Source organism: Lepisosteus platostomus, chromosome 13 (assembly GCF_059453375.1).
Source record: "Lepisosteus platostomus isolate fLepPlt1 chromosome 13, fLepPlt1.hap1, whole genome shotgun sequence".
NCBI classification, from domain to species: domain Eukaryota; kingdom Metazoa; phylum Chordata; class Actinopteri; order Semionotiformes; family Lepisosteidae; genus Lepisosteus; species Lepisosteus platostomus.
Window position 1 is genome coordinate 32,763,451 of NC_142623.1, and position 25,387 is coordinate 32,788,837.

A 25,387-nucleotide genomic window follows, 5' to 3' on the forward strand; every position below is an offset into this window, starting at 1 on the left:
TGTACAGTACTGTGTGAGTGATGTGTGTCTGTGCTCAGTGTGTATACGGTGTGTGTGTACAGTGACAGTGTACAGTATTGTGTGAGTGGTGTGTGTCTGTGCTCAGTGTAGTGAGTGCAGTGTGTGTGTACAGTGACAGTGTACAGTACTGTGTGAGTGGTGTGTGCCTGTGCTCAGTGTGTGTACAGTACTGTGTGCACAGTGAACTGTACAGATTTCATACCAACAGGTTGACAGTGCAGCTCATGCGGTTGTTTCTGCTCTCGTCACCCATCACTGCCCTGTAGTCCAGCAGTCGTGCCAGCAGGTTCTTCACCAGCTCCACAAACTTGTCTACCAGCTTGGCCATCTGGGAGTGCTGTGAAGCACACTCCTGCAGACTGAGGAGACAGGACAAGAGACTGACACACTGACACTCCTGCACACTGAGGAGACAGGACAAGAGACTGACACACTGACACTCCTGCACACTGAGGAGACAGGACAAGAGACTGACACACTGACACTCCTGCACACTGAGGAGACAGGACAAGAGACTGACACACTGACACTCCTGCACACTGAGGAGACAGGACAAGAGACTGACACACTGACACTCCTGCAGACTGAGGAGACAGGACAAGAGACTGACACACTGACACTCCTGCAGACTGAGGAGACAGGACAAGAGACTGACACACTGACACTCCTGCACACTGAGGAGACAGGACAAGAGACTGACACACTGACACTCCTGCACACTGAGGAGACAGGACAAGAGACTGACACACTGACACTCCTGCAGACTGAGGAGACAGGACAAGAGACTGACACACTGACACTCCTGCAGACTGAGGAGACAGGACAAGAGACTGACACACTGACACTCCTGCAGACTGAGGAGACAGGACAAGAGACTGACACACTGACACTCCTGCAGACTGAGGAGACAGGACAAGAGACTGACACACTGACACTCCTGCAGACTGAGGAGACAGGACAAGAGACTGACACACTGACACTCCTGCAGACTGAGGAGACAGGACAAGAGACTGACACACTGACACTCCTGCAGACTGAGAAGACAGGACAAGAGACTGACACACTGACACTCCTGCAGACTGAGGAGACAGGACAAGAGACTGACACACTGACACTCCTGCAGACTGAGGAGACAGGACAAGAGACTGACACACTGACACTCCTGCAGACTGAGGAGACAGGACAAGAGACTGACACACTGACAATCCTGCACACTGAGGACACAGGACAAGAGACTGACACACTGACACTCCTGCAGACTGAGGAGACAGGACAAGAGACTGACACTCGAAATGAAATTAACACACTGACATTTATACAGGTCCAAACACACTCACATGGTCTCCAGTAGTCTCATGTACTGGTCATCCCCACCGCCACCCTCTACCTCATGGTCCAGTTTCAGGATGATCTCGTTCTCAAACTGAAATGAAATACAATACTATTGTATACCATACGATACTATTCAGCAGTGTCACACTCACTCAGACATACGGATTCCGCAGTGTCACACTCAGACACACTGATTCCGCAGTGTCTCACACTCAGACACACTGATTCCGCAGTGTCTCACACTCAGACACACTGATTCCACAGTGTCACACTCAGACACACTGATTCTGCAGTGTCACACTCAGACACATTGATTCAGCAGTGTCACACACTCAGACACACTGACAGTGGGACACAGTGGGCAGTGGCAGTGACTTGCCTTGCGGAAGTGGCCTGTGTTGGTGTGCTCACACAGCATCATGTCGAAGAAGATGGGAATGGTGGCCCGGCGCAGCTCCTCCTCTGGAATCAAGGTCATCTCCAGGATAGGACCCACCATTCCAGGGATAAAACAGATCTTATTGGCTCCTGCAACACACAGAGTCTCATTGAATCAGGCTCAGTGACCACAGTCTGGCCATGGAGAGGGTCACAGGTAGACCTGACCATCCAGAGAGGACAGGGTTAGTGACCACAGCCTGGACATAGAAACTGGACACTGACAGACCTGGCTGTCCAGAGAGGACAGGCTCAGTGACCACAGCCTGGCCATAGAAACTGGACACTGACAGACCTGACTGTCCAGAGAGGACAGGCTGTGCTCCCACTGCCAGCAGGGAGAAGCAGAGACAGAGATACACTTTCTGCTGCACTGTGAGAAATACTCTGGGATCAGACAAACATTCTTCCCTAAAATAACAAATCTAATCCCAGAATTCCCACACCTGACAGAACCAGAACAGCTTCCGATCCTACTGGGAGAGGAAACTCAATAGAGCTGCAGCCCAGCGTGTGTGATCTCCAGTCACAGCCTGAGGAGCAGATGGTGAACTTCTAAAATCAGATTTTATATGTTAAATGTCTAATAATTGGATTTTACCGTAAATGTCTGTGTTTTTGCTAACTTTTATTGCTTGGGCAACATTGTTATCCACCAGTCAAGCCAAAAGCTTGTTGGGTTTGAGGTTGATGTTGTATACGACAGACAGGGAGAAAGGGGCTGACAGAGACAGACATGGAGAGCAAAAGAGAGAGGCATTCGCTTGCTGACTCTTTGACACATTTCCACTGGGCTCTGCTCAGGGTGGTAGGTCTTCAGTCTTCCAAACATCTTCCAATTGCATTGACCACGGGTTCATGCCAGACGTTCATGACTCCGTCACCTACAGAGGACGGGGGGAGAGGGCCAGACTGAGACCCCGACAGACTCACCCAGTTTGTACCACATGTCCCGGATAGCGAAGCCTATCAGCCTCCTCATGTCGCTGAACCTGGGCAGAACAAAGGAGAAAGAAAGAGCTGAGGAGCACATCCGCACTGCTGACAACCTCCATCCTCCTCGCACCAGGAGCACATCCGCACTGCTGACAACCTCCATCCTCCTCGCACCAGGAGCACATCCGCACTGCTGACATCCTCCATCCTCCTCGCACCAGGAGCACATCAGCACTGCTGACAACCTCCATCCTCCTCGCACCAGGAGCACATCAGCACTGCTGACAACCTCCATCCTCCTCGCACCAGGAGCACATCAGCACTGCTGACTCCCTCCATCCTGCTCGCACCAGGAGCACATCAGCACTGCTGACTCCCCCCATCCTCCTCGCACCAGGAGCACATCAGCACTGCTGACAACCTCCATCCTCCTCGCACCAGGAGCACATCAGCACTGCTGACTCCCCCCATCCTCCTCGCACCAGGAGCACATCAGCACTGCTGACAACCTCCATCCTCCTCGCACCAGGAGCACATCAGCACTGCTGACTCCCTCCATCCTGCTTGCACCAGGAGCACATCAGCACTGCTGACAACCTCCATCCTCCTCGCACCAGGAGCACATCAGCACTACTGACAACCTCCATCCTCCTCGCACCAGGAGCACATCAGCACTGCTGACAACCTCCATCCTCCTCGCACCAGGAGCACATCAGCACTGCTGACAACCTCCATCCTCCTCGCACCAGGAGCACATCAGCACTGCTGACTCCCTCCATCCTCCTCGCACCAGGAGCACATCAGCACTGCTGACAACCTCCATCCTCCTCGCACCAGGAGCACATCAGCACTGCTGACTCCCCCCATCCTCCTCGCACCAGGAGCACATCAGCACTGCTGACAACCTCCATCCTCCTCGCACCAGGAGCACATCAGCACTGCTGACTCCCCCCATCCTCCTCGCACCAGGAGCACATCAGCACTGCTGACAACCTCCATCCTCCTCGCACCAGGAGCACATCAGCACTGCTGACTCCCCCCATCCTCCTCGCACCAGGAGCACATCAGCACTGCTGACAACCTCCATCCTCCTCGCACCAGGAGCACATCAGCACTGCTGACTCCCCCCATCCTCCTCGCACCAGGAGCACATCAGCACTGCTGACTCCCTCCATCCTGCTTGCACCAGGAGCACATCAGCACTGCTGACAACCTCCATCCTCCTCGCACCAGGAGCACATCAGCACTACTGACTCCCTCCATCCTGCTCGCACCAGGAGCACATCAGCACTGCTGACTCCCTCCATCCTGCTCGCACAAGGAGCACATCAGCACTGCTGACAACCTCCATCCTCCTCGCACCAGGAGCACATCAGCACTGCTGACAACCTCCATCCTCCTCGCACCAGGAGCACATCAGCACTACTGACTCCCTCCATCCTCCTCGCACCAGGAGCACATCAGCACTACTGACTCCCTCCATCATCCTTGCACCAGGAGCACACAGCCTGCGTCCACGGGGACCAGCGACAGGCGGGGGCCTCACTTGCTCAGGATCTTGCTCCTCTTCGTGGGGGAGAAGTGCTCTAGCTGCAGGGACTCCTGGGTAATGAAGGCCACGGCCAGGTGGAAGTAATTATTCCAGAGCTGAGAGAGAGGAGAGGGGCAGAGACAGCATGAGAAACTGCAGAGAGACAGGGAGGAGAGAGGGAGAGAGTGACAGAGAGAGAGGTAGAGAAGAGAACCTGACAGATCGAGCTGTTGTTCAGACTGCACAGTCTCACCTGCACCTCGAAACTATTGTTGTCCAGGAATTTGCGGTTCATGGTGTCGGCGAAGGTGTTGATAGCTCTGAGGAAAACTCTGCAGAGACAGAGAAGAGGAGAGAGTCACCACCCTGTCTGTCTCCCTCTCACTCCTCCCTCTGCCTCCACTCCTGCCCCCTCTCTCTCCTCTCCCCTCATCCCTCTCTCCTGTCCTTCTTTTCTCTCCTTCCCCTCTCTCCATCCTCTCTCTCCTCTCCCTCTCCTCCTCCCCCTCCCTCCCTCTTGTTCTCTCACCTGTTCTGCACCATGATCATGCCCACCCAGTCAGAGGGGTAGACGTGTTTGCCAATCAGGTCCTTGAACACCATGAAGGTCTCCATCAGGAAGTCCTGGAAGAGTCAGAGGACCTCATTGTCTCTTTGTTTGTCCGGGAGCTCGTATCTCTCTGGGACTTCCCTTCACTTCACCCGGAGTGCACAGTGAAGATCCTCACACCTGTTCACTACGCCTCCTGAAGTCAGCACAGGGGGGCTCTAGACCAAGGGGAGGGGGCCTCGGGAATGGGGGGACTCTAGACTCTGAGGGGATGGGATCCTCGTAAACAGGGGGACTCTAGACTCTGAGGGAAGAGGATCCTCGTAAACAGGGGGACTCTAGACTCTGAGGGGAGGGGATCCTCGTGAACTGGGGGGGCTCTAGACTCTGAGGGGAGGGGGCCTTGTGAACGGGGAGTTTCTAGACTCTGAGGGGAGGGGATCCTCGTGAACGGGGGGACTCTAGACTCTGAGGGGAGGGGATCCTCGTGAACAGGGGGGCTCTAGACTCTGAGGGGAGGGGGCCTCGTGAACGGGGGGGCTCTAGACTCTGAGGGGAGGGGGCCTCGTGAACGGGGGGCTCTAGACTCTGAGGGGAGGGGGCCTCGTGAACAGGGGGGGCTCTAGACTCTGAGGGGAGGGGCCCTCGTGAACAGGGGGGGGCTCTAGACTCTGAGGGGAGGGGGCCTCGTGAACGGGGGGGCTCTAGACTCTGAGGGGAGGGGGTCCTCGGGAACAAGGTACTAGTATCTACTCGATACATTCTGGTCTTTAGTGACTTCAGTGTTATCAGTGTATGGATCATTACACTGGTCAGTATATTTCTCAATATGGTGGTCAATGCTGGAACAGTGTTCTAACTAGGAAGTGTCCCTCACCACCAGGTCCGTCATGCTGGAGAAGGTCTCAATGTAGCAGGAGTAGTGCCGGTCATCCATCTGACTGAGAATTGCTGTCATACAGGCCACCACTCGGCTCTGAGGGAGAAAGAGGGTTGGACACACTGACTGGGGTCGAGGAACACACACAAGACTGCTGATCAAGTATTCATGCGTGAGAAAGAGAAGTGAGTTTTTGTCACTGCTCTATACAGTACTGTACCACACTATGGTGCATTGTAAGCATTTCACTCCTGTATACTGTACTGCAGTATTGCCCCTCTCCCCTGTTTACTGTACTGCAGTCTTGCCCCTCTCCCCTGTTTACTGTACTGCAGTATTACCCCTCTCCCCTGTTTACTGTACTGCAGTATTGCCCCTCTCCTGCTGTTTACTGTACTGCAGTATTACCCCTCTCCCCTGTTTACTGTACTGCAGTATTACCCCTCTCCCCTGTTTACTGTACTGCAGTATTGCCCCTCTCCCCTGTTTACTGTACTGCAGTATTACCCCTCTCCCCTGTTTACTGTACTGCAGTATTGCCCCTCTCCTGCTGTTTACTGTACTGCAGTATTACCCCTCTCCCCTGTTTACTGTACTGCAGTATTACCCCTCTCCCCTGTTTACTGTACTGCAGTATTACCCCTCTCCCCTGTTTACTGTACTGCAGTATTGCCCCTCTCCCCTGTTTACTGTACTGCAGTATTACCCCTCTCCCCTGTTTACTGTACTGCAGTATTGCCCCTCTCCTGCTGTTTACTGTACTGCAGTATTACCCCTCTCCCCTGTTTACTGTACTGCAGTATTGCCCCTCTCCCCTGTTTACTGTACTGCAGTATTACCCCTCTCCCCTGTTTACTGTACTGCAGTATTACCCCTCTCCTGCTGTTTACTGTACTGCAGTATTACCCCTCTCCTGCTGTTTACTGTACTGCAGTATTGCCCCTCTCCCCTGTTTACTGTACTGCAGTATTACCCCTCTCCCCTGTTTACTGTACTGCAGTATTGCCCCTCTCCTGCTGTTTACTGTACTGCAGTATTACCCCTCTCCCCTGTTTACTGTACTGCAGTATTGCCCCTCTCCTGCTGTTTACTGTACTGCAGTATTACCCCTCTCCCCTGTTTACTGTACTGCAGTATTGCCCCTCTCCCCTGTTTACTGTACTGCAGTATTGCCCCTCTCCTGCTGTTTACTGTACTGCAGTATTACCCCTCTCCCCTGTTTACTGTACTGCAGTATTACCCCTCTCCCCTGTTTACTGTACTGCAGTATTACCCCTCTCCCCTGTTTACTGTACTGCAGTATTGCCCCTCTCCCCTGTTTACTGTACTGCAGTATTACCCCTCTCCCCTGTTTACTGTACTGCAGTATTGCCCCTCTCCTGCTGTTTACTGTACTGCAGTATTACCCCTCTCCCCTGTTTACTGTACTGCAGTATTGCCCCTCTCCCCTGTTTACTGTACTGCAGTATTACCCCTCTCCCCTGTTTACTGTACTGCAGTATTACCCCTCTCCTGCTGTTTACTGTACTGCAGTATTACCCCTCTCCTGCTGTTTACTGTACTGCAGTATTGCCCCTCTCCCCTGTTTACTGTACTGCAGTATTACCCCTCTCCCCTGTTTACTGTACTGCAGTATTGCCCCTCTCCTGCTGTTTACTGTACTGCAGTATTACCCCTCTCCCCTGTTTACTGTACTGCAGTATTGCCCCTCTCCTGCTGTTTACTGTACTGCAGTATTACCCCTCTCCCCTGTTTACTGTACTGCAGTATTGCCCCTCTCCCCTGTTTACTGTACTGCAGTATTACCCCTCTCCCCTGTTTACTGTACTGCAGTATTGCCCCTCTCCCCTGTTTACTGTACTGCAGTATTGCCCCTCTCCTGCTGTTTACTGTACTGCAGTATTACCCCTCTCCTGCTGTTTACTGTACTGCAGTATTGCCCCTCTCCCCTGTTTACTGTACTGCAGTATTACCCCTCTCCCCTGTTTACTGTACTGCAGTATTGCCCCTCTCCTGCTGTTTACTGTACTGCAGTATTACCCCTCTCCCCTGTTTACTGTACTGCAGTATTGCCCCTCTCCTGCTGTTTACTGTACTGCAGTATTGCCCCTCTCCCCTGTTTACTGTACTGCAGTATTGCCCCTCTCCCCTGTTTACTGTACTGCAGTATTACCCCTCTCCCCTGTTTACTGTACTGCAGTATTACCCCTCTCCTGCTGTTTACTGTACTGCAGTCTTGCCCCTCTCCCCTGTTTACTGTACTGCAGTCTTGCCCCTCTCCCTCATTCCTCCTCCCCCAGTGTGCCAGTCATGCAGGAGCTGGATGACACCGCCTGACACAGGGCTGATGGATGAGAGTCAGGGTACGGAGGGGAGTGATAGATGAGCAGCAGATGAATGCAGACAGGTTTTCACACAGAGCGGAGGAGAGAGAGGAGGAGAGATGAAGAGTGAGGGGGAGAGAGAGAGGAGGAGAGATGGAGAGTGAGGAGGAAAGATGGAGAGTGAGGGGGAGAGAGAGAGAGGAGGAGAATGGGAGAGTCAGGGGAGATGGCCCGTCTTTGAGGGACATACAGGCTGACTCAGACATTGTGACCTCAATTCAGGTCCACAGCACTCCTTGCTGGTGTTAATAGTGCTGCTGGACAGCGTTGTTGACCAACACCATTGATCGGTGCTATTGGTGCTTTTTCCCTCTGGTCCAACACTGAAAGACTGAGGGAGTCTCAGCTCTGCGTGTGTGTGGAGCTGTTCATTGCCCTACTTTCCTCTAATTGGTTTTCTCCGGAATTAAGGAATTACTACTGAATCCTAAGCCATTAAAGTCGGACCTCCTGGAACAGATTAATGGTGATTCCCGATCCTTGGCAGATGGTAATCTTGTTAATTCTCCCCCCTCCCTTGTCACACGCAGATACAAACCCCCCTTTCTCTGTTGGCCCATGTGGGCTGTATGGTTCTGGAACGCGAGATCAGCTGATCGACACCGACGCGGCCCCTCCTGGACCCGTCCGGGGGTTGAGACCTGCTCTTTCAACAGTACGCCCTGTCTCTCTGTGCGATCCCACTCGCCCTCTCTGACGCCACTCTGTTCTCTGAACACACAGGTTCAGTGTTCTGTCCCTCCTGCTCCCTCTGCTTTTTTGTCCTCTGCCTGTGTCCCCCTTCTCCCTTCTTTCTCTGTCTCGATCCCACCCTCTTTCCCTCACTTCTCTCTCTATCTCCTCCTCTTCCTCAGTCCCCTCTCTCCCCCTCTTCCTCACTCCTGTCTCTCCCCCTCTTCCTCACTCCTGTCTCTCCCCCTCTCCATCAGTAATTTCTCTCTGTCTGCCCTCTCCCTCACTCCTCTCAAAATCCAATTCGAATACATTACAGTGTTGCCAAAGCAGATACAATAAACATATAATTTACATTTACAGTACAAACATATTATTACACATTTACACATTTACACACAAAGAATATGAAGCATTATTGTGAGACAGGAGCACTGTCTGCTCCTCAGGCAGTGACAGGAGATCACACACTGGGCTGCAGCTCAATTGACTTTCCTCTCCCAGTAGGATCGGAAGCTGTTCTGGTTCTGGCAGCAGTGGGAATTCTGGGATTAGATTGGCTATTTTAGAGAAGAATGACTGTCTGATCCCAGGGTATTTCTCATAGTGCAGAAGAAAATATATCTCTGTCTCATTTCTCCCTGCTGGCAGTGGGAGTGCAGCCTGTCCTGTCTGGGCAGCCAGTGTTGTTTGGCTTGTCTTATGCTTTGATTGACTTTGATTCATGATGTTCTAGCTGTGCTGTCCTGAGGTTGGTTGGTGTCAGTGAGCTTCAGGACCAGCTGTTTGAGGGGGCTCTTCTCTGGGCTCAGCTCTTGGCTCAGCAGGGCCTTGGGGCGGTAGGAGCTCTGGTTAGTGTGTTTCAGGTGTAACCCATATTTTCTTGCTCTCTTCTGTATATTGATCAGCAGTAGGTATTTGCCTAATTCAGACCTGCACGTGTTGTTAGATGTTTTTCACTCCACATTAGGTATGTTTTTACAGAACTCAGTGTGCAGGACTTCTGTGGAATATTTGTCCCATTGGGTGTAATCCTGTTCTGTGAGGGAACCCCACACTTCACTGCCATATAGGGCAATGGGTTGGATTACACTCTCAAATATTTTCAGGCATATTTTTATGGGAGGTTGATGTTGTAGAGTCTCCTTCTAATGGTGTAGAACGTCCTGCTCTCTGTCTCCCCTCTCTGTGTGTCAAATTCAAATTCAAACAGCTTTATTGGCATGACTGATGAATTACAGTGTTGCAGCAGAAAGAACTAACATAACATTTACAGACATGTAAATACAGCACATCATTGAGAGACAGGCTCACTGTCTGCTCCTCAGGCAGTGACAGGAGATCACACGCTGGGCTGCAGCTCTATTGAGTTTCCTCTCCCAGTAGGATCAGAAGCTGTTCCGGTTCTGGCAGCAGTGGGAATTCTGGGATGAGATTCATTATCTTAGGGAAAAATGTTTGCTGTTCTTGTAATCCATTAATACACCTGAGAGTGCAATCATTATCCAGCCAATAACCCAATGAGCTTCCCCACTAATGAAGTCCCAATTAGTATTGATCTGCTTCCTGCTCACAGCTCCGTCCATCTCCATCAGACTGTGAGTGTCTGAGAGAGAGAGATGCAGACAGATCGACCTCTCAGTCTCTTCTTTCACACAATGTCCCGAAAATTCCTTGACATCATATCGTATAACAGACCAGCAAGGCCTAATTAAGAATACTGTGTACAATTTTGGTCACCACGTTATTGAAAAGATTCTTCACCACGTTATTGAAAAGATTCTTCACCACGTTATTGAAAAGATTCTGTCCAGAGAAAAGCAACTAAATACATTCTGGGGCTCAAAGGAAAGTTCAGAGCTGATTGGCTGAAGGAGTTCAACCTCTTTAGTCACTGAGAACAGGGAGGACTATGAGGAGACCTGGCAGTAGTATTCAAAATCCTCACACTTCTTCAGAGCCAACAGTGAAGCATGAACCAGAGGACACAGCTGGAACTACAGGGAAGAGCTTTTAACACTGAGAACAGGAGGCACGTCTTTCCACAAAGGGTGGTGGGTGTGTGGAACAAGCTGCCCAGCCATCTAGTTCAAACCAGTAAACTGGCTTTTTACAACAAACAGCTGGATGAGATGCTCCACCCAGGACAGGAGGCACTAAGGCAGGTGGGAGTGTAGGACGTACTGTCCAGTCATGGTGTTGAGGGTGTAACTGGATGATCTTCAGATCAATTAACCACTAACAACCAAACAGGCTAGATGGGTTGAAGGCCTCCTCTTACCTGAGACCTTTCTGATCCAACACAAGCAGAGTCTTCCTTTTTGACAAGTGCCAGTTCCTGCCCCCTGGGGGCGCTAGAAAATGACTCTTGTTTTCCTGCCACTCTGCACCCGTGACCTTTACACCCACTCCTGCTCCGAGTGGAGAACAGGGAGACGGTGCTGAAAGCTCACTGGGAAGTGGTCAACTGTCTTCTTAACAGTTGCAGACGAGAGCAATGATTACCCATCAGCCGGCGCAGTATGGAACAAACCTCAGAGACTGCTGTCTGGGTCTCTGTACTGCGCTCGGGTTCGAATGGCCTGAGCCTTGATTGTTCTGGTCAGCCCAGCTGTATAAATGTGCACTAGCAGAATAATGTAACTGGGGATCGAGGGCTTTAACCTGAGATGAACTATAGCTGTTGTCCTTGAGTTCTGATTAATTTAGGAAAAACAAACAGCACTGGCACTGCAGTGGCACTATATTGACACATCTGTGACACAGCAATGATGCGTCAGTGACACCACAGTAAACCACCATACTGACACAGCACTGACACATCAGTGACACCATAGTGACACCATACTGACACATCAGTGACACCATAGTGACACCATACTGACACATCAGTGACACAGCACTGACACCACACTGACACAGCAGTGACACAGAGATACAACACTTTCATAGAGAATCATAGCTAAACCATCTAACTCTCACATTGACTGACTGGCACACTCACCAAATGGCACACTGACACACTGTCTCTCACACTGACCCACCGGCACACTGATCAACAGGCACACTGATGCACCGACTGACCTCTAATATACTGTCTGATTCTCACACTGACCAACTGACACACTGATTCTCACACTGGCACACTGTCTCACTCTCACACTGACCGACTGGCATACTGCCACACAGACCACTGACTGCCAAGCTGACTGACTCTCATACTTACCATACTGGCACAGTAATATGATGTCTGACTCTCACCCTGACCGACTGGCACACTGACTAGCACACTGGCACACTGACTGACTCTCACGCTGACCGACTGGCACACTGACTGACTAGCACACTGGCACACTGACTGACTCTCACCCTGACCGACTGGCACACTGACTGACTAGCACACTGGCACACTGACTGACTCTCACCCTGACCGACTGGCACAATGGCACACTGATGAGCTGCAGTTAAGATCATGAGAGCAGCCCCTGACCCCCCAGGCTGGTTGTCAAGAGGAATAATTAGTCTTTGATCGTCTCGCTCGCTTGACATTTAATAAGGAGGAACGCAGCGATGAAGAACTGGGGCTGAATAACGAGGGGGTTATTAACGAGAGCGCCCCGAGGGGGCCTGACGTCAACACCGTGCATCCCTCCTGCCACACGCGCGCACACCCACTCAGGCAACGCACACACTTGCACTTGCCCAGACACGGGGCTGGTACATCCCTGAACAAACAGGAGTCCATTAACTTGGGCATCTGTCTGCCCAGGTCTCGCCTCCCTCTCTCTCTTCTCATCCGCTCTGGGTTTGACCCAGCTAAGGGACCATGGAGACATATCACTCATCACATCTTAACAGTCAGATCGCTAATCTCTACTGGCCGTGCACCTCCTGTCAGCAGCTCTGATCGCTCCTGGCACTTTCGAGACGCTCCCTTCAATTAAGTCCGAGTCACCTCCTCCTCCCTCTGTCACTCTCCCTCCCTCTCTCTTTCTGTTTGCGCGCCTCCCTCTCTTCACTCTCCCTCCCGATCCCTGCCTTGCTCTCTCTCAGTCTCCTCTCCAGCTGATCCGGGAGTGGGTCAGACTGTCTCCCGCAGAGAGGAGAGGGACTGGGAGAGGGGCAGAAGACCCTGCGCAGGGGACAAGGGATGACCGCGTGAGCCAGAGAGAGGGAGATCCAAGGACTGACGCCCAGCCTCTCGCACCCGGGTCCAGCCGCTGACCTGGGGCTCCAGACCCAGCCTGTCCGGAGCAGTGATTGCAGACGGGGAGGGGGGCTGCTGGGGCAGACGGCGACTGAAGCCGAGGAAGCAGAGGGAGACTGAAGAAGACTGAGGAAGGCGGGACACCTGACACCTGGGCCCTTGGGGTAAGTGTGGAGGGCTCTACCATTGGGGGGCATGCTCTGTCATTGGGGGAAGTGTGCTGCCACTGGGGGGCGTGCTCTGTAATTGGGGGGAGTGTGCTGCCACTGGGGGAAGCTCCTCTATTGGTCTGTACTGGACAGCACTGAGATGTACTGGTCTGTACTGGTCTGTACAAGACCATACTCGTCCGTACTGGACAGCACTGAAATATACTGGTCTGTACTGGACAGAACTGAGATGTACTGGTTTGTACTGATACAGTATATAGTGATCTGTACTGGACTGCACTGAGATATACTAGTCTGTACTGATATGTACTGGTCTGCACAGGACCATATTGAGATGTGCTATTCAGTACTGATAAGTAATGGTCTGTACTGGTGTCTGGAGTGGTTTGTACTGCTGTGTGTACTGGTCTGCACTAGTGTGTACTAGCCTGCACTGGTGTATGTACTGGTGTCATGGTCTGTACAATACCTGGTCTTTACAGGTATGTACTGGTGTGTATTGGTGTGTACTAACAGGCTGATGTATACTGGTTTATACTGGTGTACAATGGTCCTTTACTGGTGTTTTCTAACTGTACTGGTCTGCAATGCTATGTACTAATCTGTAGTGGTGTGTAGTGGTCTGTACTGGTGTGAGCACACCTCGTGCTGTTCCGCTCTGTCCTGCACAACACACAACAACATGCCGTCACAACCCCAGCCCAGTCTCACGAGCAAGCTTGCCGCCGGTGCCCGTGTGATTGATCGTGCGCCGTGGAGAGCAGTGGCTCTTTCAGGAGCGCAGCGGGCGGACCGCTGTTCTTCATTAGCGGGACAGTCGGCCAGCGCTCACACGCTGCTCTTACTGCCGGCTGTTTGTTGTTGCTATGTGAACGGCGGGTCTGTCAGCGGGGGGGGGGTTTATTACGGCGGAGAGGGTTATGAGACAGTGATGACATCTGGGGCAGCGAGAGAGGGAGGGAGGAGGGACAGGGACAGGTAGAAAGGAACTATATATAGAGCAAGAGACAGAATGACCTCACAGAGCTCCAGCGCTCCATAATTCCGGTTTAACCCTCCAGGACAGGGGAAAGGGGGAGGGGGATTGTGGGATGGAGCACTGATGTGTCAGAGAGTGTCCCACACTGAAGAGCACCAGACTGGGTGGAGATACAGGCTGTGAGTGTGCGCAGGGGTGTGTCACAGTGTCTCACACTGAAGAGCACCAGACTGGCTGGCGATACAGGCTGTGAGTGTGCGCAGGGGTGTGTCACAGTGTCTCACACTGAAGAGCACCAGCCTGGCTGGAGATACGGGTTGTGAGTGTGCGCAGGGGTGTGTCACAGTGTCTCACACTGAAGAGCACCAGACTGTCTGGAGATACAGGCTGTGAGTGTGCGCAGGGGTGTGTCACAGTGTCTCACACTGAAGAGCACCAGCCTGGCTGGAGATACGGGTTGTGAGTGTGCGCAGGGGTGTGTCACAGTGTCTCACACTGAAGAGCACCAGCCTGGCTGGAGATACAGGGTGTGAGTGTGCGCAGGGGTGTGTCACAGTGTCTCACACTGAAGAGCACCAGACTGGCTGGAGATACAGGGTGTGAGTGTGCGCAGGGGTGTGTCACAGTGTCTCACACTGAAGAGCACCAGCCTGGCTGGAGATACAGGGTGTAAGTGTGCGCAGGGGTGTGTCACAGTGTCTCACACTGAAGAGCACCAGACTGGCTGGAGATACAGGCTGTGAGTGTGCGCAGGGGTGTGTCACAGTGTCTCACACTGAAGAGCACCAGACTGGCTGGAGATACAGGCTGTGAGTGTGCGCAGGGGTGTGTCACAGTGTCTCACACTGAAGAGCACCAGCCTGGCTGGAGATACAGGGTGTGAGTGTGCGCAGGGGTGTGTCACAGTGTCTCACACTGAAGAGCACCAGACTGGCTGGAGATACAGGCTGTGAGTGTGCGCAGGGGTGTGTCACAGTGTCTCACACTGAAGAGCACCAGACTGGCTGGAGATACAGGCTGTGAGTGTGCGCAGGGGTGTGTCACAGTGTCTCACACTGAAGAGCACCAGCCTGGCTGGAGATATAGGGTGTGAGTGTGCGCAGGGGTGTGTCACAGTGTCTCACACTGAAGAGCACCAGACTGGCTGGAGATACAGGCTGTGAGTGTGCGCAGGGGTGTGTCACAGTGTCTCACACTGAAGAGCACCAGACTGGCTGGAGATACAGGGTGTGAGTGTGCGCAGGGGTGTGTCACAGTGTCTCACACTGAAGAGCACCAGACTGGCTGGAGATACAGGCTGTGAGTGTGCGCAGGGGTGTGTCACAGTGTCTCACACTGAAGAGCACCAGACTGGCTGGAGATACAGGCTGTGAGTGTGCGCAGGGGTGTGTCACAGTGTCTCACACTGAAGAGCACCAGCCTGGCTGGAGATGCAGGCTGTGAGTGTGCGCAGGGGTGTGTCACAGTGTCTCACACTGAAGAGCACCAGACTGGCTGGAGATACAGGCTGTGAGTGTGCGCAGGGGTGTGTCACAGTGTCTCACACTGAAGAGCACCAGCCTGGCTGGAGATACAGGCTGTGAGTGTGAACAGGGGTGTATCACAGTATCTCACACTGAAGAACACCAGACTGGCTGGATACAGGCTTCGAGTGTGCGCAGGGGTGTGTCAGAGAGTGTCCCACACTGCAGTGCACCAGACACACACACACACTGGCCCACTACAGGAGCTCAAACACAGTGACACACTCAGACACCAGAGCTGATGGATCTGTGCATGTGTGCATCGCTTCAGTCTGCAGCTGGGACTGCCGTCTGGCAGCTCTCACAGCTAATGAGGTAACGAGCACCCCCCTAATCATCTGAACGATTTCCTGTTCATTAACTACCCCTCCTTAATAACAATAATCCATCTCTCTTGAATCCCTCCGTCTGGAGTCAAAGCTGTTGTTGAAATCATCACTGATTTCAGTTAATAAATTACAGCTGAGAACAAATCCAATCAGGGAGTTTTGGACCAGACAGGATGGCGTCCGTAGAGGCTCTCGTCGTCTCATTCATGAAACAGCTGAGCCATGAGCTACTGATACTGCTACCTGTTACAGTTACCTGTGTTACAGCATCCTGACAAGTGAGCTGTGCTGAAGGGCTTGCTCTTGTCCGTACCCTTTCTGATTTAATTTTAGAGCAGCTGAGTAGCTGGAGCATTGTGTTCAATTCCTGGGGTGCTATCTGTGGGGAGTTTGTATGTTCTGCCAGTGTTTGTGTGAGCTTCCTGGTGCTCCACTTTCCTCCCACAGTCATAAAAGGCATACCGGTAGGTTAAATGACTTCTGGGAAAGTTGGCCCTGGTGTGCGTGTGTGTCCTGTGATTGACTGATTGTCCAGGGTGTCCTGCCTTGGGCACATTGCTTGCTGGGATAGGGTCTGGCTCCCCCACGATTTGGATGAAGCATTGAAAATGGGTGGATGATGTTTTTGTTTTAATGTACAATGAGACAGGATATTCTGAAACAGTCTACAGTGACAGATGTTTACAGTGTGCACAGTGTGACAGGAAAATACGTTTTCAAAAAGCCTACCAACCGTTTCCAAATACAGAAGTACTAAACTAAAACAAAATATGAAAGACTCAACATTCTTGAATTGGCTATTAACAACCAAAGACAACCAAAACCTGCGCTGATACATCAACCAGCCTCAGGATAGCACATCTAAAACAACAGTACCTTACAACACAAACTGGAATGCAACCCTAAAGAGATCATACACACTTGCCAAGAATCTGACCAGGGTACGAAACACCAAAGAGAAACAGACCCTGTTGAAGTACAGGCTCAGTGACCACAGCCTGGCCATAGAAACTGGACACAGACAGACCTTACTGTCCAGAGAGGACAGGCTCAGTGACCACAGCCTGGCCATAGAAACTGGACACAGACAGACCTGACTGTCCAGAGAGGACAGGCTCAGTGACCACAGCCTGGCCATAGAAACTGGACACAGGCAGACCTGGCTGTCCAGAGAGGACAGGCTCAGTGACCACAGTCTGGCCATAGAAACTGGACACAGACAGACCTGACTGTCCAGAGAGGACAGGCTCAGTGACCACAGCCTGGCCATAGAAACTGGACACAGACAGACCTGACTGTCCAGAGAGGACAGGCTCAGTGACCACAGCCTGGCCGTAGAAACTGGACACAGACAGACCTGACTGTCCAGAGAGGACAGGCTGTACTCCCACTGCCAGGAGGGCGAAGCAGAGACAGAGATACACTTTCTGCTGCACTCTGAGAAATACTCTGGGATCAGACAAACATTCTTCCCTAAAATCTAATCCCAGAATTCCCACACCTGCCAGAATCAGATCCTACTGGGAGAGGAAACTCAATAGAGCTGCTCCCCAGTATGTGATCTCCTCTCACTGCCTGAGGACACACTGTTTTATATTGTAAATATCTAGTAATGATGTTTCTACATCATGTCGGGTTAATTGTTACTGCTTTGGCAGCACTGTAATTAATCAGTCATGCCAATGGAGCTCTTGAATTACATTTTAGAGCGACGGAGGAGAGAGAGGAGGTGGAGAGAGGGATCGCTGTGGCTCTTCAGTGCAGGAGGAGATCAGTCACTGGGCCGATGTAGGCGCCCCGTCTGTGTCTTCTCGCTTTGACACGGGCAACGTGGAGAATGAGCAGCCCAAACCCCTGATCTCACAGCCTCCCCGCCCGAACAGGAGCTCTACCTCATCAGGAACTGACGAAGGAGGCGCTAGAGGGGCTGGATGAATTAACGCCATCACCGTCCCCCGGCGTCCAGGATCCCAGTAGGACGCTGCTGGAGCGGGCGGTCAGGCACCTGGGGGGGGAAGACCCCGAGTCCAGCTGCCATGCAGACGTTAGGGTGCTGCTGGGAGGGCCGGCAGCACCCCACTCCTCTGCCCAATCCGCTTGAGTGCTCCGAGGCCTGAATGCGACTTGGCTGACCTCCTGTCTCTCTCACTCCGTCTGTTCCAGTTCCAGTTTCCAGTCACAGACCGGGGCGACGCGAGCCCCCCAGCCCCGATTCACCGTGGGACCCCCTTCCTGCAGCCGCTCGCTCAGAATGCGCCCCTCTATCTGCTGAGCCTGAGTCTGTGTCCCCTCTCTGCCCCCCCCCCCCCCCCTGCTGTCGTCCCGCTGGCCCTCCCACCTGGGTGATGTCACCATGCGCACACCCCCCCTCCATCTCCCCGGGGGGCTGAGCACCGACAGCTAGTCTGAGGCGCGATGGGGCGGCGAGCCGCCGAGCCCACCCATCCTGTGCCAGTGCTGGGCCTCCCATTGGCACCTGGGAGGGGCTGGAATGCTGGGAGTGAGGTGAAAGGTCAGACAGGCCAGGTGTGTGCAGAGGAGCGGCAGCGGAGCCTCGCGCTGTCTCCACGGCGATGGGGCTCCCTGACGTTCCCGGGGCTGTGCAGCGTGGCCGTGCAGACGTCGCCCGGCCTCCGGGGGCAGCTGCCCACCTCCAAGAGGGCGAGATGCCCCAACACAGGAAGTGCATCCCAGCCAGCCAGTCACAGTGCTCAAAGGAGAAAAGGGGGAGCTACCAGGGCCAGAGAGGGAGGAGTGACCTTGAGTGACTCAGGAAGAGGCGCTGCTTATGATGTCAAAGGCAGAGGGGTTTCCCGCAACCGTGGGGGCGGGGCTTTGAATGACATCATTGAGCACGCAGACTACATGGAGACAGTGGGAGGAGCCCACAGAAATAGCAATACCGCTGGAGTTTCTCAGCAACCAGAGGGAGGGGCTTCCGAGGAAGTGGGCGTGGCCTCGCGGGAGAAAGGGAGGCGGGGCTCCAGGTATGCCAATGGGAGTGTGGTTGCCCCAGAGACAGTGGGAGGGGTCTGTAGAGATGGCAGTGATGAGGCTGTAGAGAAAGTGGGTGTGGCCGATGCCAGCAAAGAGAACCAGACGGGGAAGCTGAGAACAGGGTGCAACAAAAGTGGGCATCACAGCGTCACAGTGTTGAGGAGCAAAGAGCCAGAGCTCCCCAAGAAAGAACCCTCCACTCACCCTGCAGACTGCCCCCCCAGACACCCCCCCGCTGTACCCCCCCGCTGCTGCACACAGTGTGGCAGACGAAAGTCTGTGGCTCCCCCCTGCCTGGCCACACACTGCCGGAGGAGGCGGGGCAGGGGGAATCAGAGTGCCCCTTCAGCCCCTACATGCAGCGCAGACTGTCCCCCTAAAGACATCCCCTCCAGGGAATTGGGGACCTCCCCCCAAAGACATCCTGTCCCCCCACCGCCAGCCCCCCATCCCTCACCCTCCGGCTCCAGCCACAGAATCCACAGTGCCAAAGGTTCCCAGGGCGACCCGCTCCGGGCCAGCTCTGCTCCCCCAAAGCCCACAAGCGCAGGTTCCCCAGCCCCAGATGCCCACCCTACCCACGCCGGGCCTCCCCAGCCCCCCTCGCCCCTGCGGAACGGGGCCCCTGCGGGCCTGTCGGGGCGCCTGCTGCGAGTGGAGGAGAGCCTGCTGTCCAACCAGGAGAAGATCCGAGTGCTGCTCAACGTCATCCAGGACCTGGAGAGGAGCAAGGCCCTGAGCGAGGGGTGAGTGAGAGTGAGTGAGTGAGTGAGTGTGAGAGTGTGACTCTGAGTGAGAGTGAGTGTGTGAGTGTGACTCTGAGTGAGAGTGAGTGTGTGACTGAGTGAGATTGAGTGAGTGTGACTCTGAGTGAGAGTTCGTGAGAGTGTGAGTGTGAGAGTGTGACTCTGAGTGAGAGTTAGTGTGAGAGTGTGACTGAGTGAGAGTTAGTGAGAGTGTGAGTGTGAGAGTGTGACTCTGAGTGAGAGTTAGTGTGAGAGTGTGACTCTGAGTGAGAGTTAGTGAGAGTGTGAGTGTGAGAGTGTGACTGAGTGAGAGCTAGTGAGAGTGTGAGTGTGAGAGTGTGACTCTGAGTGAGAGTTAGTGAGAGTGTGAGTGTGAGAGTGTGACTCTGAGTGAGAGTTAGTGAGAGTGTGAGTGTGAGAGTGTGACTCTGAGTGAGAGTTAGTGAGAGTGTGAGTGTGAGAGTGTGACTCTGAGTGAGAGCTAGTGAGAGTGTGAGTGTGAGAGTGTGACTCTGAGTGAGAGTTAGTGAGAGTGTGAGTGTGCGAGTGTGACTCTGAGTGAGAGTTAGTGAGAGTGTGAGTGTGAGAGTGTGACTGAGTGAGAGTGTGACTCTGAGTGATGGTGAGTGTGCGTGAGTGTGCCCTTTCAGCTCTAAGCACAGGACCTGCCTGCCTCCCTCTCCCAGTCTCTTAGTTCAGATCACTAATCCTCCTTCCCTCTCATTCACTGCTCTGACAGGTGGAACTAATCTCCTGACAGATTACAATATCAGAAGTGTAATTAATGTTTTCATTTCAATTTGTGCTGATCCATGTGTGACTGAGAGTGTGCCCTCTGTCTGTTCGTCTTATTGTCAACCTGTGTGTGTGGGCGTGGGTGTCAATGTGTGTGTTTGTGTCAATGAGTGTGTAGTTTAAATTTAGCTTTTTTTTTCCAGACGCTGTTCATACCGGACTGGCCAGGACCTCAATAACTGCCCCACCTGCCAGAAAACAGCCTGTATCATTTACAGGTGAGACTGATGCTCTGGCTCATCGGCAGACTGAAAACACTGAGTGATGCACTGAGAGACTGAGTCATTTACAGACACACTCAGGGACTGACTGACACACTGCGCGACTGACCGACACATTGAGCGACGCACCGGTGACTGACCAACATACCAAGTGACTGAGTCACTCATGGACACACTCAGTGACTGACTGACACACTGAGCGACACACTGCGCGACTGACCGACACACTGCGCGACGCACCGGTGACTGACCAACATACCAAGTGACTGAGTCACTCCTGGACACACTCAGTGACTGACCAACACACTGAGTGACCAAGCGACGCACCGAGCGACGCACCGGTGACTGACCAGCGCGCTACACTGTATCAACACTAGAGGAGCGGGGCTCGAGGGTCTCGGGACAGTTTTCTGGTTGATCTGCTGTGGGGATGTTTGCTCTGTCTCTCCCGTCTCGGCCAGGCTGGTTTCAGACAGAGCAGAAGCAGAGTGCGGCTCACGAGTATTTAGACTCGTCCTCGACACTCGGGACCCCCCGGACCACTGTACCTAGACCCCCCCAGGGCCCTGTCAGAGCGAGGTGGGACAGGGCTGCAGCACAGAGAGAGGAGGAGTGCAAACAGAGCCTCCAGAGCCTCCTGCTGTCTGTCCTCCCCCACACAGATCACAGCAGCACAGCTGAGGACCTGCTGGACAGCTGTTTGTGTCTCTCTCTGTCCCTCCTCTCCCTTCCCGTCCCTCTCTGTCATCCCATCTGTCCCTTCCTGTCCCCCCTCTCCCTCTGTCCCTTCCTGTCCCCCCTCTCTCTCTGTCCCTTCCTGTCTCTCTGTCTTTTCCTGTCCCTCTCTGCCCCTTCCTTTACCCTCTCTCTCCCTTTTTGTCCTCTGTCCCTTTCTCTTTTCTCAGATTAAAATTCAATTTACTGGCGTGTTTGATGAATTAGTGTTGCCAAAGCAGGAACAATTAACATGACATTTTCAGTAAAAACATTATTGGGCATCTCTCCCTGCCCTGTGATCCCCTCTCTCTCCCCGTCCTCCTTGTCTCTCTCTCTCTCCCTCCTTTCTCTCTCTCTGTGGTTGTCCTGCCTGTCTTTTCTCATTTTCTCGATCTGCTTCATGTAAATGTGATCACCCAGCGTGCTCTCATCCAGCATGACTTACACACACAGAATCAGACAAAGTTATTATTTCCTGACTCTGGAGATTAAGAGGATTAAAGCAGCGTTTGAGATTCCACACAGGTTACGGAAGCTGCTGAGCTATTATGGCAGCGAAAGAGACAGCTCATTTTCGGGACGTCAGGTCTGTAGGTGGGCTACAGCCGCAGAGCAGCACAGCCTGGCAGCAGGGTACACCGGTACTGCTACAGTCATAACACCCTCTAACGCTCTGAATACAAACCAGGACACTTTCACTTTCAAATTATTTTTAGCATCAGGAATTTGAGTTTGATGTTGACTGCCTGGGGATGTTTTCACTTGTCAATTTGAATTAATCTGCGTGAAGGAGATTCTCTGTGAATCAGCCTGCATCTGAGAGGAATAGAGGCAGGGGGCACAGCGTGAGGGACTCACACCTGGACTGAGTGTCCCGCTGTCTGAGACAGAGAGACAGGGGACAGGATTCAGTCAGTCAGCTCACAGACAACCCAGTGACTGATCACAGCCTGTCTTCTACAGTATGTTATTTAGTAACAAGCATGGAAATACAGACTTTAATTAACATTCTCTATGATCTATAGAAATTTCATTTCCTAATCGGTTCCATGGTGAAATATCCCCAAAAAAGGGATTTCTGTGGCTTTTGTGCCTTTCCCATGCTATCCCTGTCTTCCCTGTGCTATCCCTGTCTTCCCTGTGCTATCCCTGTCCTCCCTTTGCGATCCCTGTCCTCCCTGTGCGATCCCTGTCCTACCTGTGCGATCCCTGTCTTCCCTGTGCGATCCCTGTCCTACCTGTGCGATCCCTGTCTTCCCTGTGCGATCCCTGTCCTCCCTGTGCGATCCCTGTCCTCCCTTTGCGATCCCTGTTCTCCCTGTGCGATCCCTGTCCTACCTGTGCTATCCCTGTCCTCCCTGTGCGATCCCTGTCCTCCCTGTGCGATCCCTGTCCTCCCTGTGCGATCCCTGTCCTCCCTGTGCGATCCCTGTCTTCCCTGTGCGATCCCTGTCTTCCCTGCGCGATCCCTGTCCTCCCTGTGCGATCCCTGTCTTCCCTGTGCGATCCCTGTCCTCCCTGTGCGATCCCTGTCCTCCCTGTGCGATCCCTGTCCTCCCTGTGCGATCCCTGTCCTCCCTGTGCGATCCCTGTCTTCCCTGTGCGATCCCTGTCCTCCCTGTGCGATCCCTGGCCTCCCTGTGCGATCCCTGTCTTCCCTGTGCTATCCCTGTTTTCCCTGTGCGATCCCTGTCCTCCCTGTGCGATCCCTGTTTTCCCTGTGCGATCCCTGTCTTCCCTGTGCTATCCCTGTTTTCCCTGTGCGATCCCTGTCTTCCCTGTGCGATCCCTGTCTTCCCTGCAGACTCACCAAGCTGCTCCTCCCTCTTCCCTGCAGCGTGGAGCACGACTTCCGGCAGCAGGAGGGCCGCTTTCAGGGGTTCCTGCAGTGTCTGCAGGGGGAGGCCGGGAGCACCCCGAAACCTGCTCCCCCCCCATCGCCGCCGCCGCCCCCGCGGCCCCCCCGCACGGCCAAGAGCAAGGCCCGGAGACTGAGCAGGAGGTGCTTCTGGTGGCTGTAGGCTGTAGCACACCCGCCAGCGGGGGGCCGACGAGCAGACCCCCACAGAACCCCACACCGCCACTTCACTGCCCTGACCCAGCCCGAGTCCGGGAGGGGGGAACAGAGGACAACCGCCCCTGCTCCCCCCTGCCCGGGGTCAGATTGATTAGGGGCAGAGAGTACAGGAGACCACGGCCGGGGTCTCTCTTACAGCCCTGCAACAGGGACGGGAGCACAGCGCCACTTGCTGGCCGGCTGGGTGCAGCACGACTCTGCGCCCCCTTTTCAGTCCAGTCCGGAATCGCAGATCGCTGACTGCCAGTATTTTCAGCCCTCCACTGACCCTCTTGTGCTGAACGCCGGCGAGAACGCACGAAGACAATCTCCTGCGCAGGAGGACGTCCTTCAGCGCTCCCCGGATGACGCAATCTCGACCAAGCACGGGGACGGACTGCCAGAACTGGCTACAGTACTCTACAGCTTTGGATTACAGGAGTGCAGTTGAATTACAGGGGGACAGCGAAAACGGGTCCTTCGGGACACCGGAACAACGGAGACTCTTCGGAAAAATTACTCTTGATCTGTAAGCTGGGGCAGGTGAAGAGGGAGATTGGCGTACAGGACACAGTGACCAGACATTACAGGGGACAGGACACAGTAACCGCGGCTCCACAGGGGACAGGACACAGTGATCACACCCCACAGCACACAGGACACAGTGACAATCCAGTGATCAGACACAGCCAGGGCAGAAAGTCCAAATGTCCTCCCAATGGCTTTAGGATGAGTAATGGCTCCTGTACTGGCTGACTTTTCTATGTACCTGTAACAGGTCAGTGTATTTTTATAGCCAATTTCAGTGCGTGATTCTCTTTGTACCTCGGATCGTCTTTTGCAGCTGTTTGTAACTGAAGCAACGCGTCCAATTAAAGTGTGTATTTTAAAGTAGCTTCGTGTGCAGCAGTTTCGTTCGCTGTGCCAAGAAAGCCAGACTGTGTCAGAGGAGAGGAGAAGGGTGCTGAGTGATCTATAGAGAGACTAACTGTCTCCCATCCTCTCTGTGTCAGTGTGTCCCAGCCCTGCAGTGTGCAGGATGTGTGTGTCTGTGTGTCCCAGTATTGCAGGATGTGTGTGTCTGTGTGTCCCAGCCCTGCAGTGTGCAGGATCTGTGTGTCAGTGTGTCCCAGCCCTGCAGTGTGCAGGATGTGTGTGTCTGTGTGTCCCAGCCCTGCAGTGTGCAGGATGTGTGTGTCTGTGTGTCCCAGTCCTGCAGTGTGCAGGATGTGTGTGTCTGTGTGTCCCAGTATTGCAGGATGTGTGTGTCTGTGTGTCCCAGCCCTGCAGTGTGCAGGATGTGTGTGTCTGTGTGTCCCAGTCCTGCAGTGTGCAGGATGTGTGTGTCTGTGTGTCCCAGTATTGCAGGATGTGTGTGTCTGTGTGTCCCAGCCCTGCAGTGTGCAGGATGTGTGTGTCTGTGTGTCCCAGTATTGCAGGATGTGTGTGTCAGTGTGTCCCAGCCCTGCAGTGTGCAGGATGTGTGTGTCTGTGTGTCCCAGTATTGCAGGATGTGTGTGTCAGTGTGTCCCAGCCCTGCAGTGTACAGGATGTGTGTGTCTGTGTGTCCCAGCCCTGCAGTGTGCAGGATGTGTGTGTCTGTGTGTCCCAGTATTGCAGGATGTGTGTGTCTGTGTGTCCCAGCCCTGCAGTGTGCAGGATGTGTGTGTCTGTGTGTCCCAGCCCTGCAGTGTGCTGGATGTGTGTGTCTGTGTGTCCCAGCCCTGCAGTGTGCAGGATGTGTGTGTCTGTGTGTCCCAGTATTGCAGGATGTGTGTGTCTGTGTGTCCCAGCCCTGCAGTGTGCAGGATGTGTGTGTCTGTGTGTCCCAGTATTGCAGGATGTGTGTGTCTGTGTGTCCCAGCCCTGCAGTGTGCAGGATGTGTGTGTCTGTGTGTCCCAG

General features: G+C 53.6%; 2 protein-coding genes and 1 long non-coding RNA gene across 5 annotated transcripts in view; 1 reads left to right on the forward strand and 2 right to left on the reverse strand.

Annotated features, from left to right (window-relative positions):
* The window catches only part of dock2 (dedicator of cytokinesis 2), a 69,339-nt gene that overhangs the window by 10,826 nt on the left and 33,126 nt on the right, over window positions 1–25,387 (reverse strand). The window contains exons 27-34 of the mRNA XM_088604243.1: window positions 5,686–5,784; window positions 4,788–4,882; window positions 4,512–4,590; window positions 4,274–4,374; window positions 2,725–2,783; window positions 1,733–1,881; window positions 1,359–1,444; window positions 224–380 (exon numbers count right to left, since the gene is read on the reverse strand). Of these exons, the coding sequence (XP_088460369.1) occupies window positions 224–380; window positions 1,359–1,444; window positions 1,733–1,881; window positions 2,725–2,783; window positions 4,274–4,374; window positions 4,512–4,590; window positions 4,788–4,882; window positions 5,686–5,784 (825 nt within the window). The remainder of the gene's footprint in view (window positions 1–223; window positions 381–1,358; window positions 1,445–1,732; window positions 1,882–2,724; window positions 2,784–4,273; window positions 4,375–4,511; window positions 4,591–4,787; window positions 4,883–5,685; window positions 5,785–25,387) is intronic.
* On the forward strand, window positions 11,705–24,378 carry LOC148650443 (uncharacterized). Of its 3 annotated transcripts, none has more exons than XM_088604244.1 (4): window positions 11,705–13,115; window positions 17,660–19,695; window positions 20,634–20,708; window positions 23,233–24,378. In XM_088604244.1, exons 2-4 carry the CDS (start codon window positions 18,368–18,370, stop codon window positions 23,447–23,449), a joined length of 1,620 nt encoding a protein of 539 aa, XP_088460370.1. In that variant the 5' UTR covers window positions 11,705–13,115; window positions 17,660–18,367; the 3' UTR covers window positions 23,450–24,378. The 3 variants fall into 3 exon arrangements, with proteins under 3 accessions (XP_088460370.1, XP_088460371.1, XP_088460372.1); XM_088604245.1 differs by having other exon boundaries at window positions 18,116–19,695; XM_088604246.1 differs by having other exon boundaries at window positions 11,706–13,115; window positions 23,266–24,378.
* LOC148650444 (uncharacterized) lies at window positions 22,380–24,417 on the reverse strand. Its single transcript, XR_015926134.1, has 2 exons — window positions 24,129–24,417; window positions 22,380–24,097 (listed from the first exon to the last, which is right to left on the reverse strand). It is a non-coding gene; the product is annotated as an uncharacterized LOC148650444 (long non-coding RNA).

Coding starts and splice junctions, on each gene's coding strand:
- LOC148650443 (XM_088604244.1), top strand. CDS start 18,368: ATGGGGCGGCGAGCCGCCGAGCCCACCCATCCTGTGCCAGTGCTGGGC. Junction 19,696..20,633: donor AGCAAGGCCCTGAGCGAGGG/GTGAGTGAGAGT, acceptor TTTTTTTTCCAG/ACGCTGTTCATACCGGACTG. Junction 20,709..23,232: donor ACAGCCTGTATCATTTACAG/GTGAGACTGATG, acceptor TCTTCCCTGCAG/ACTCACCAAGCTGCTCCTCC.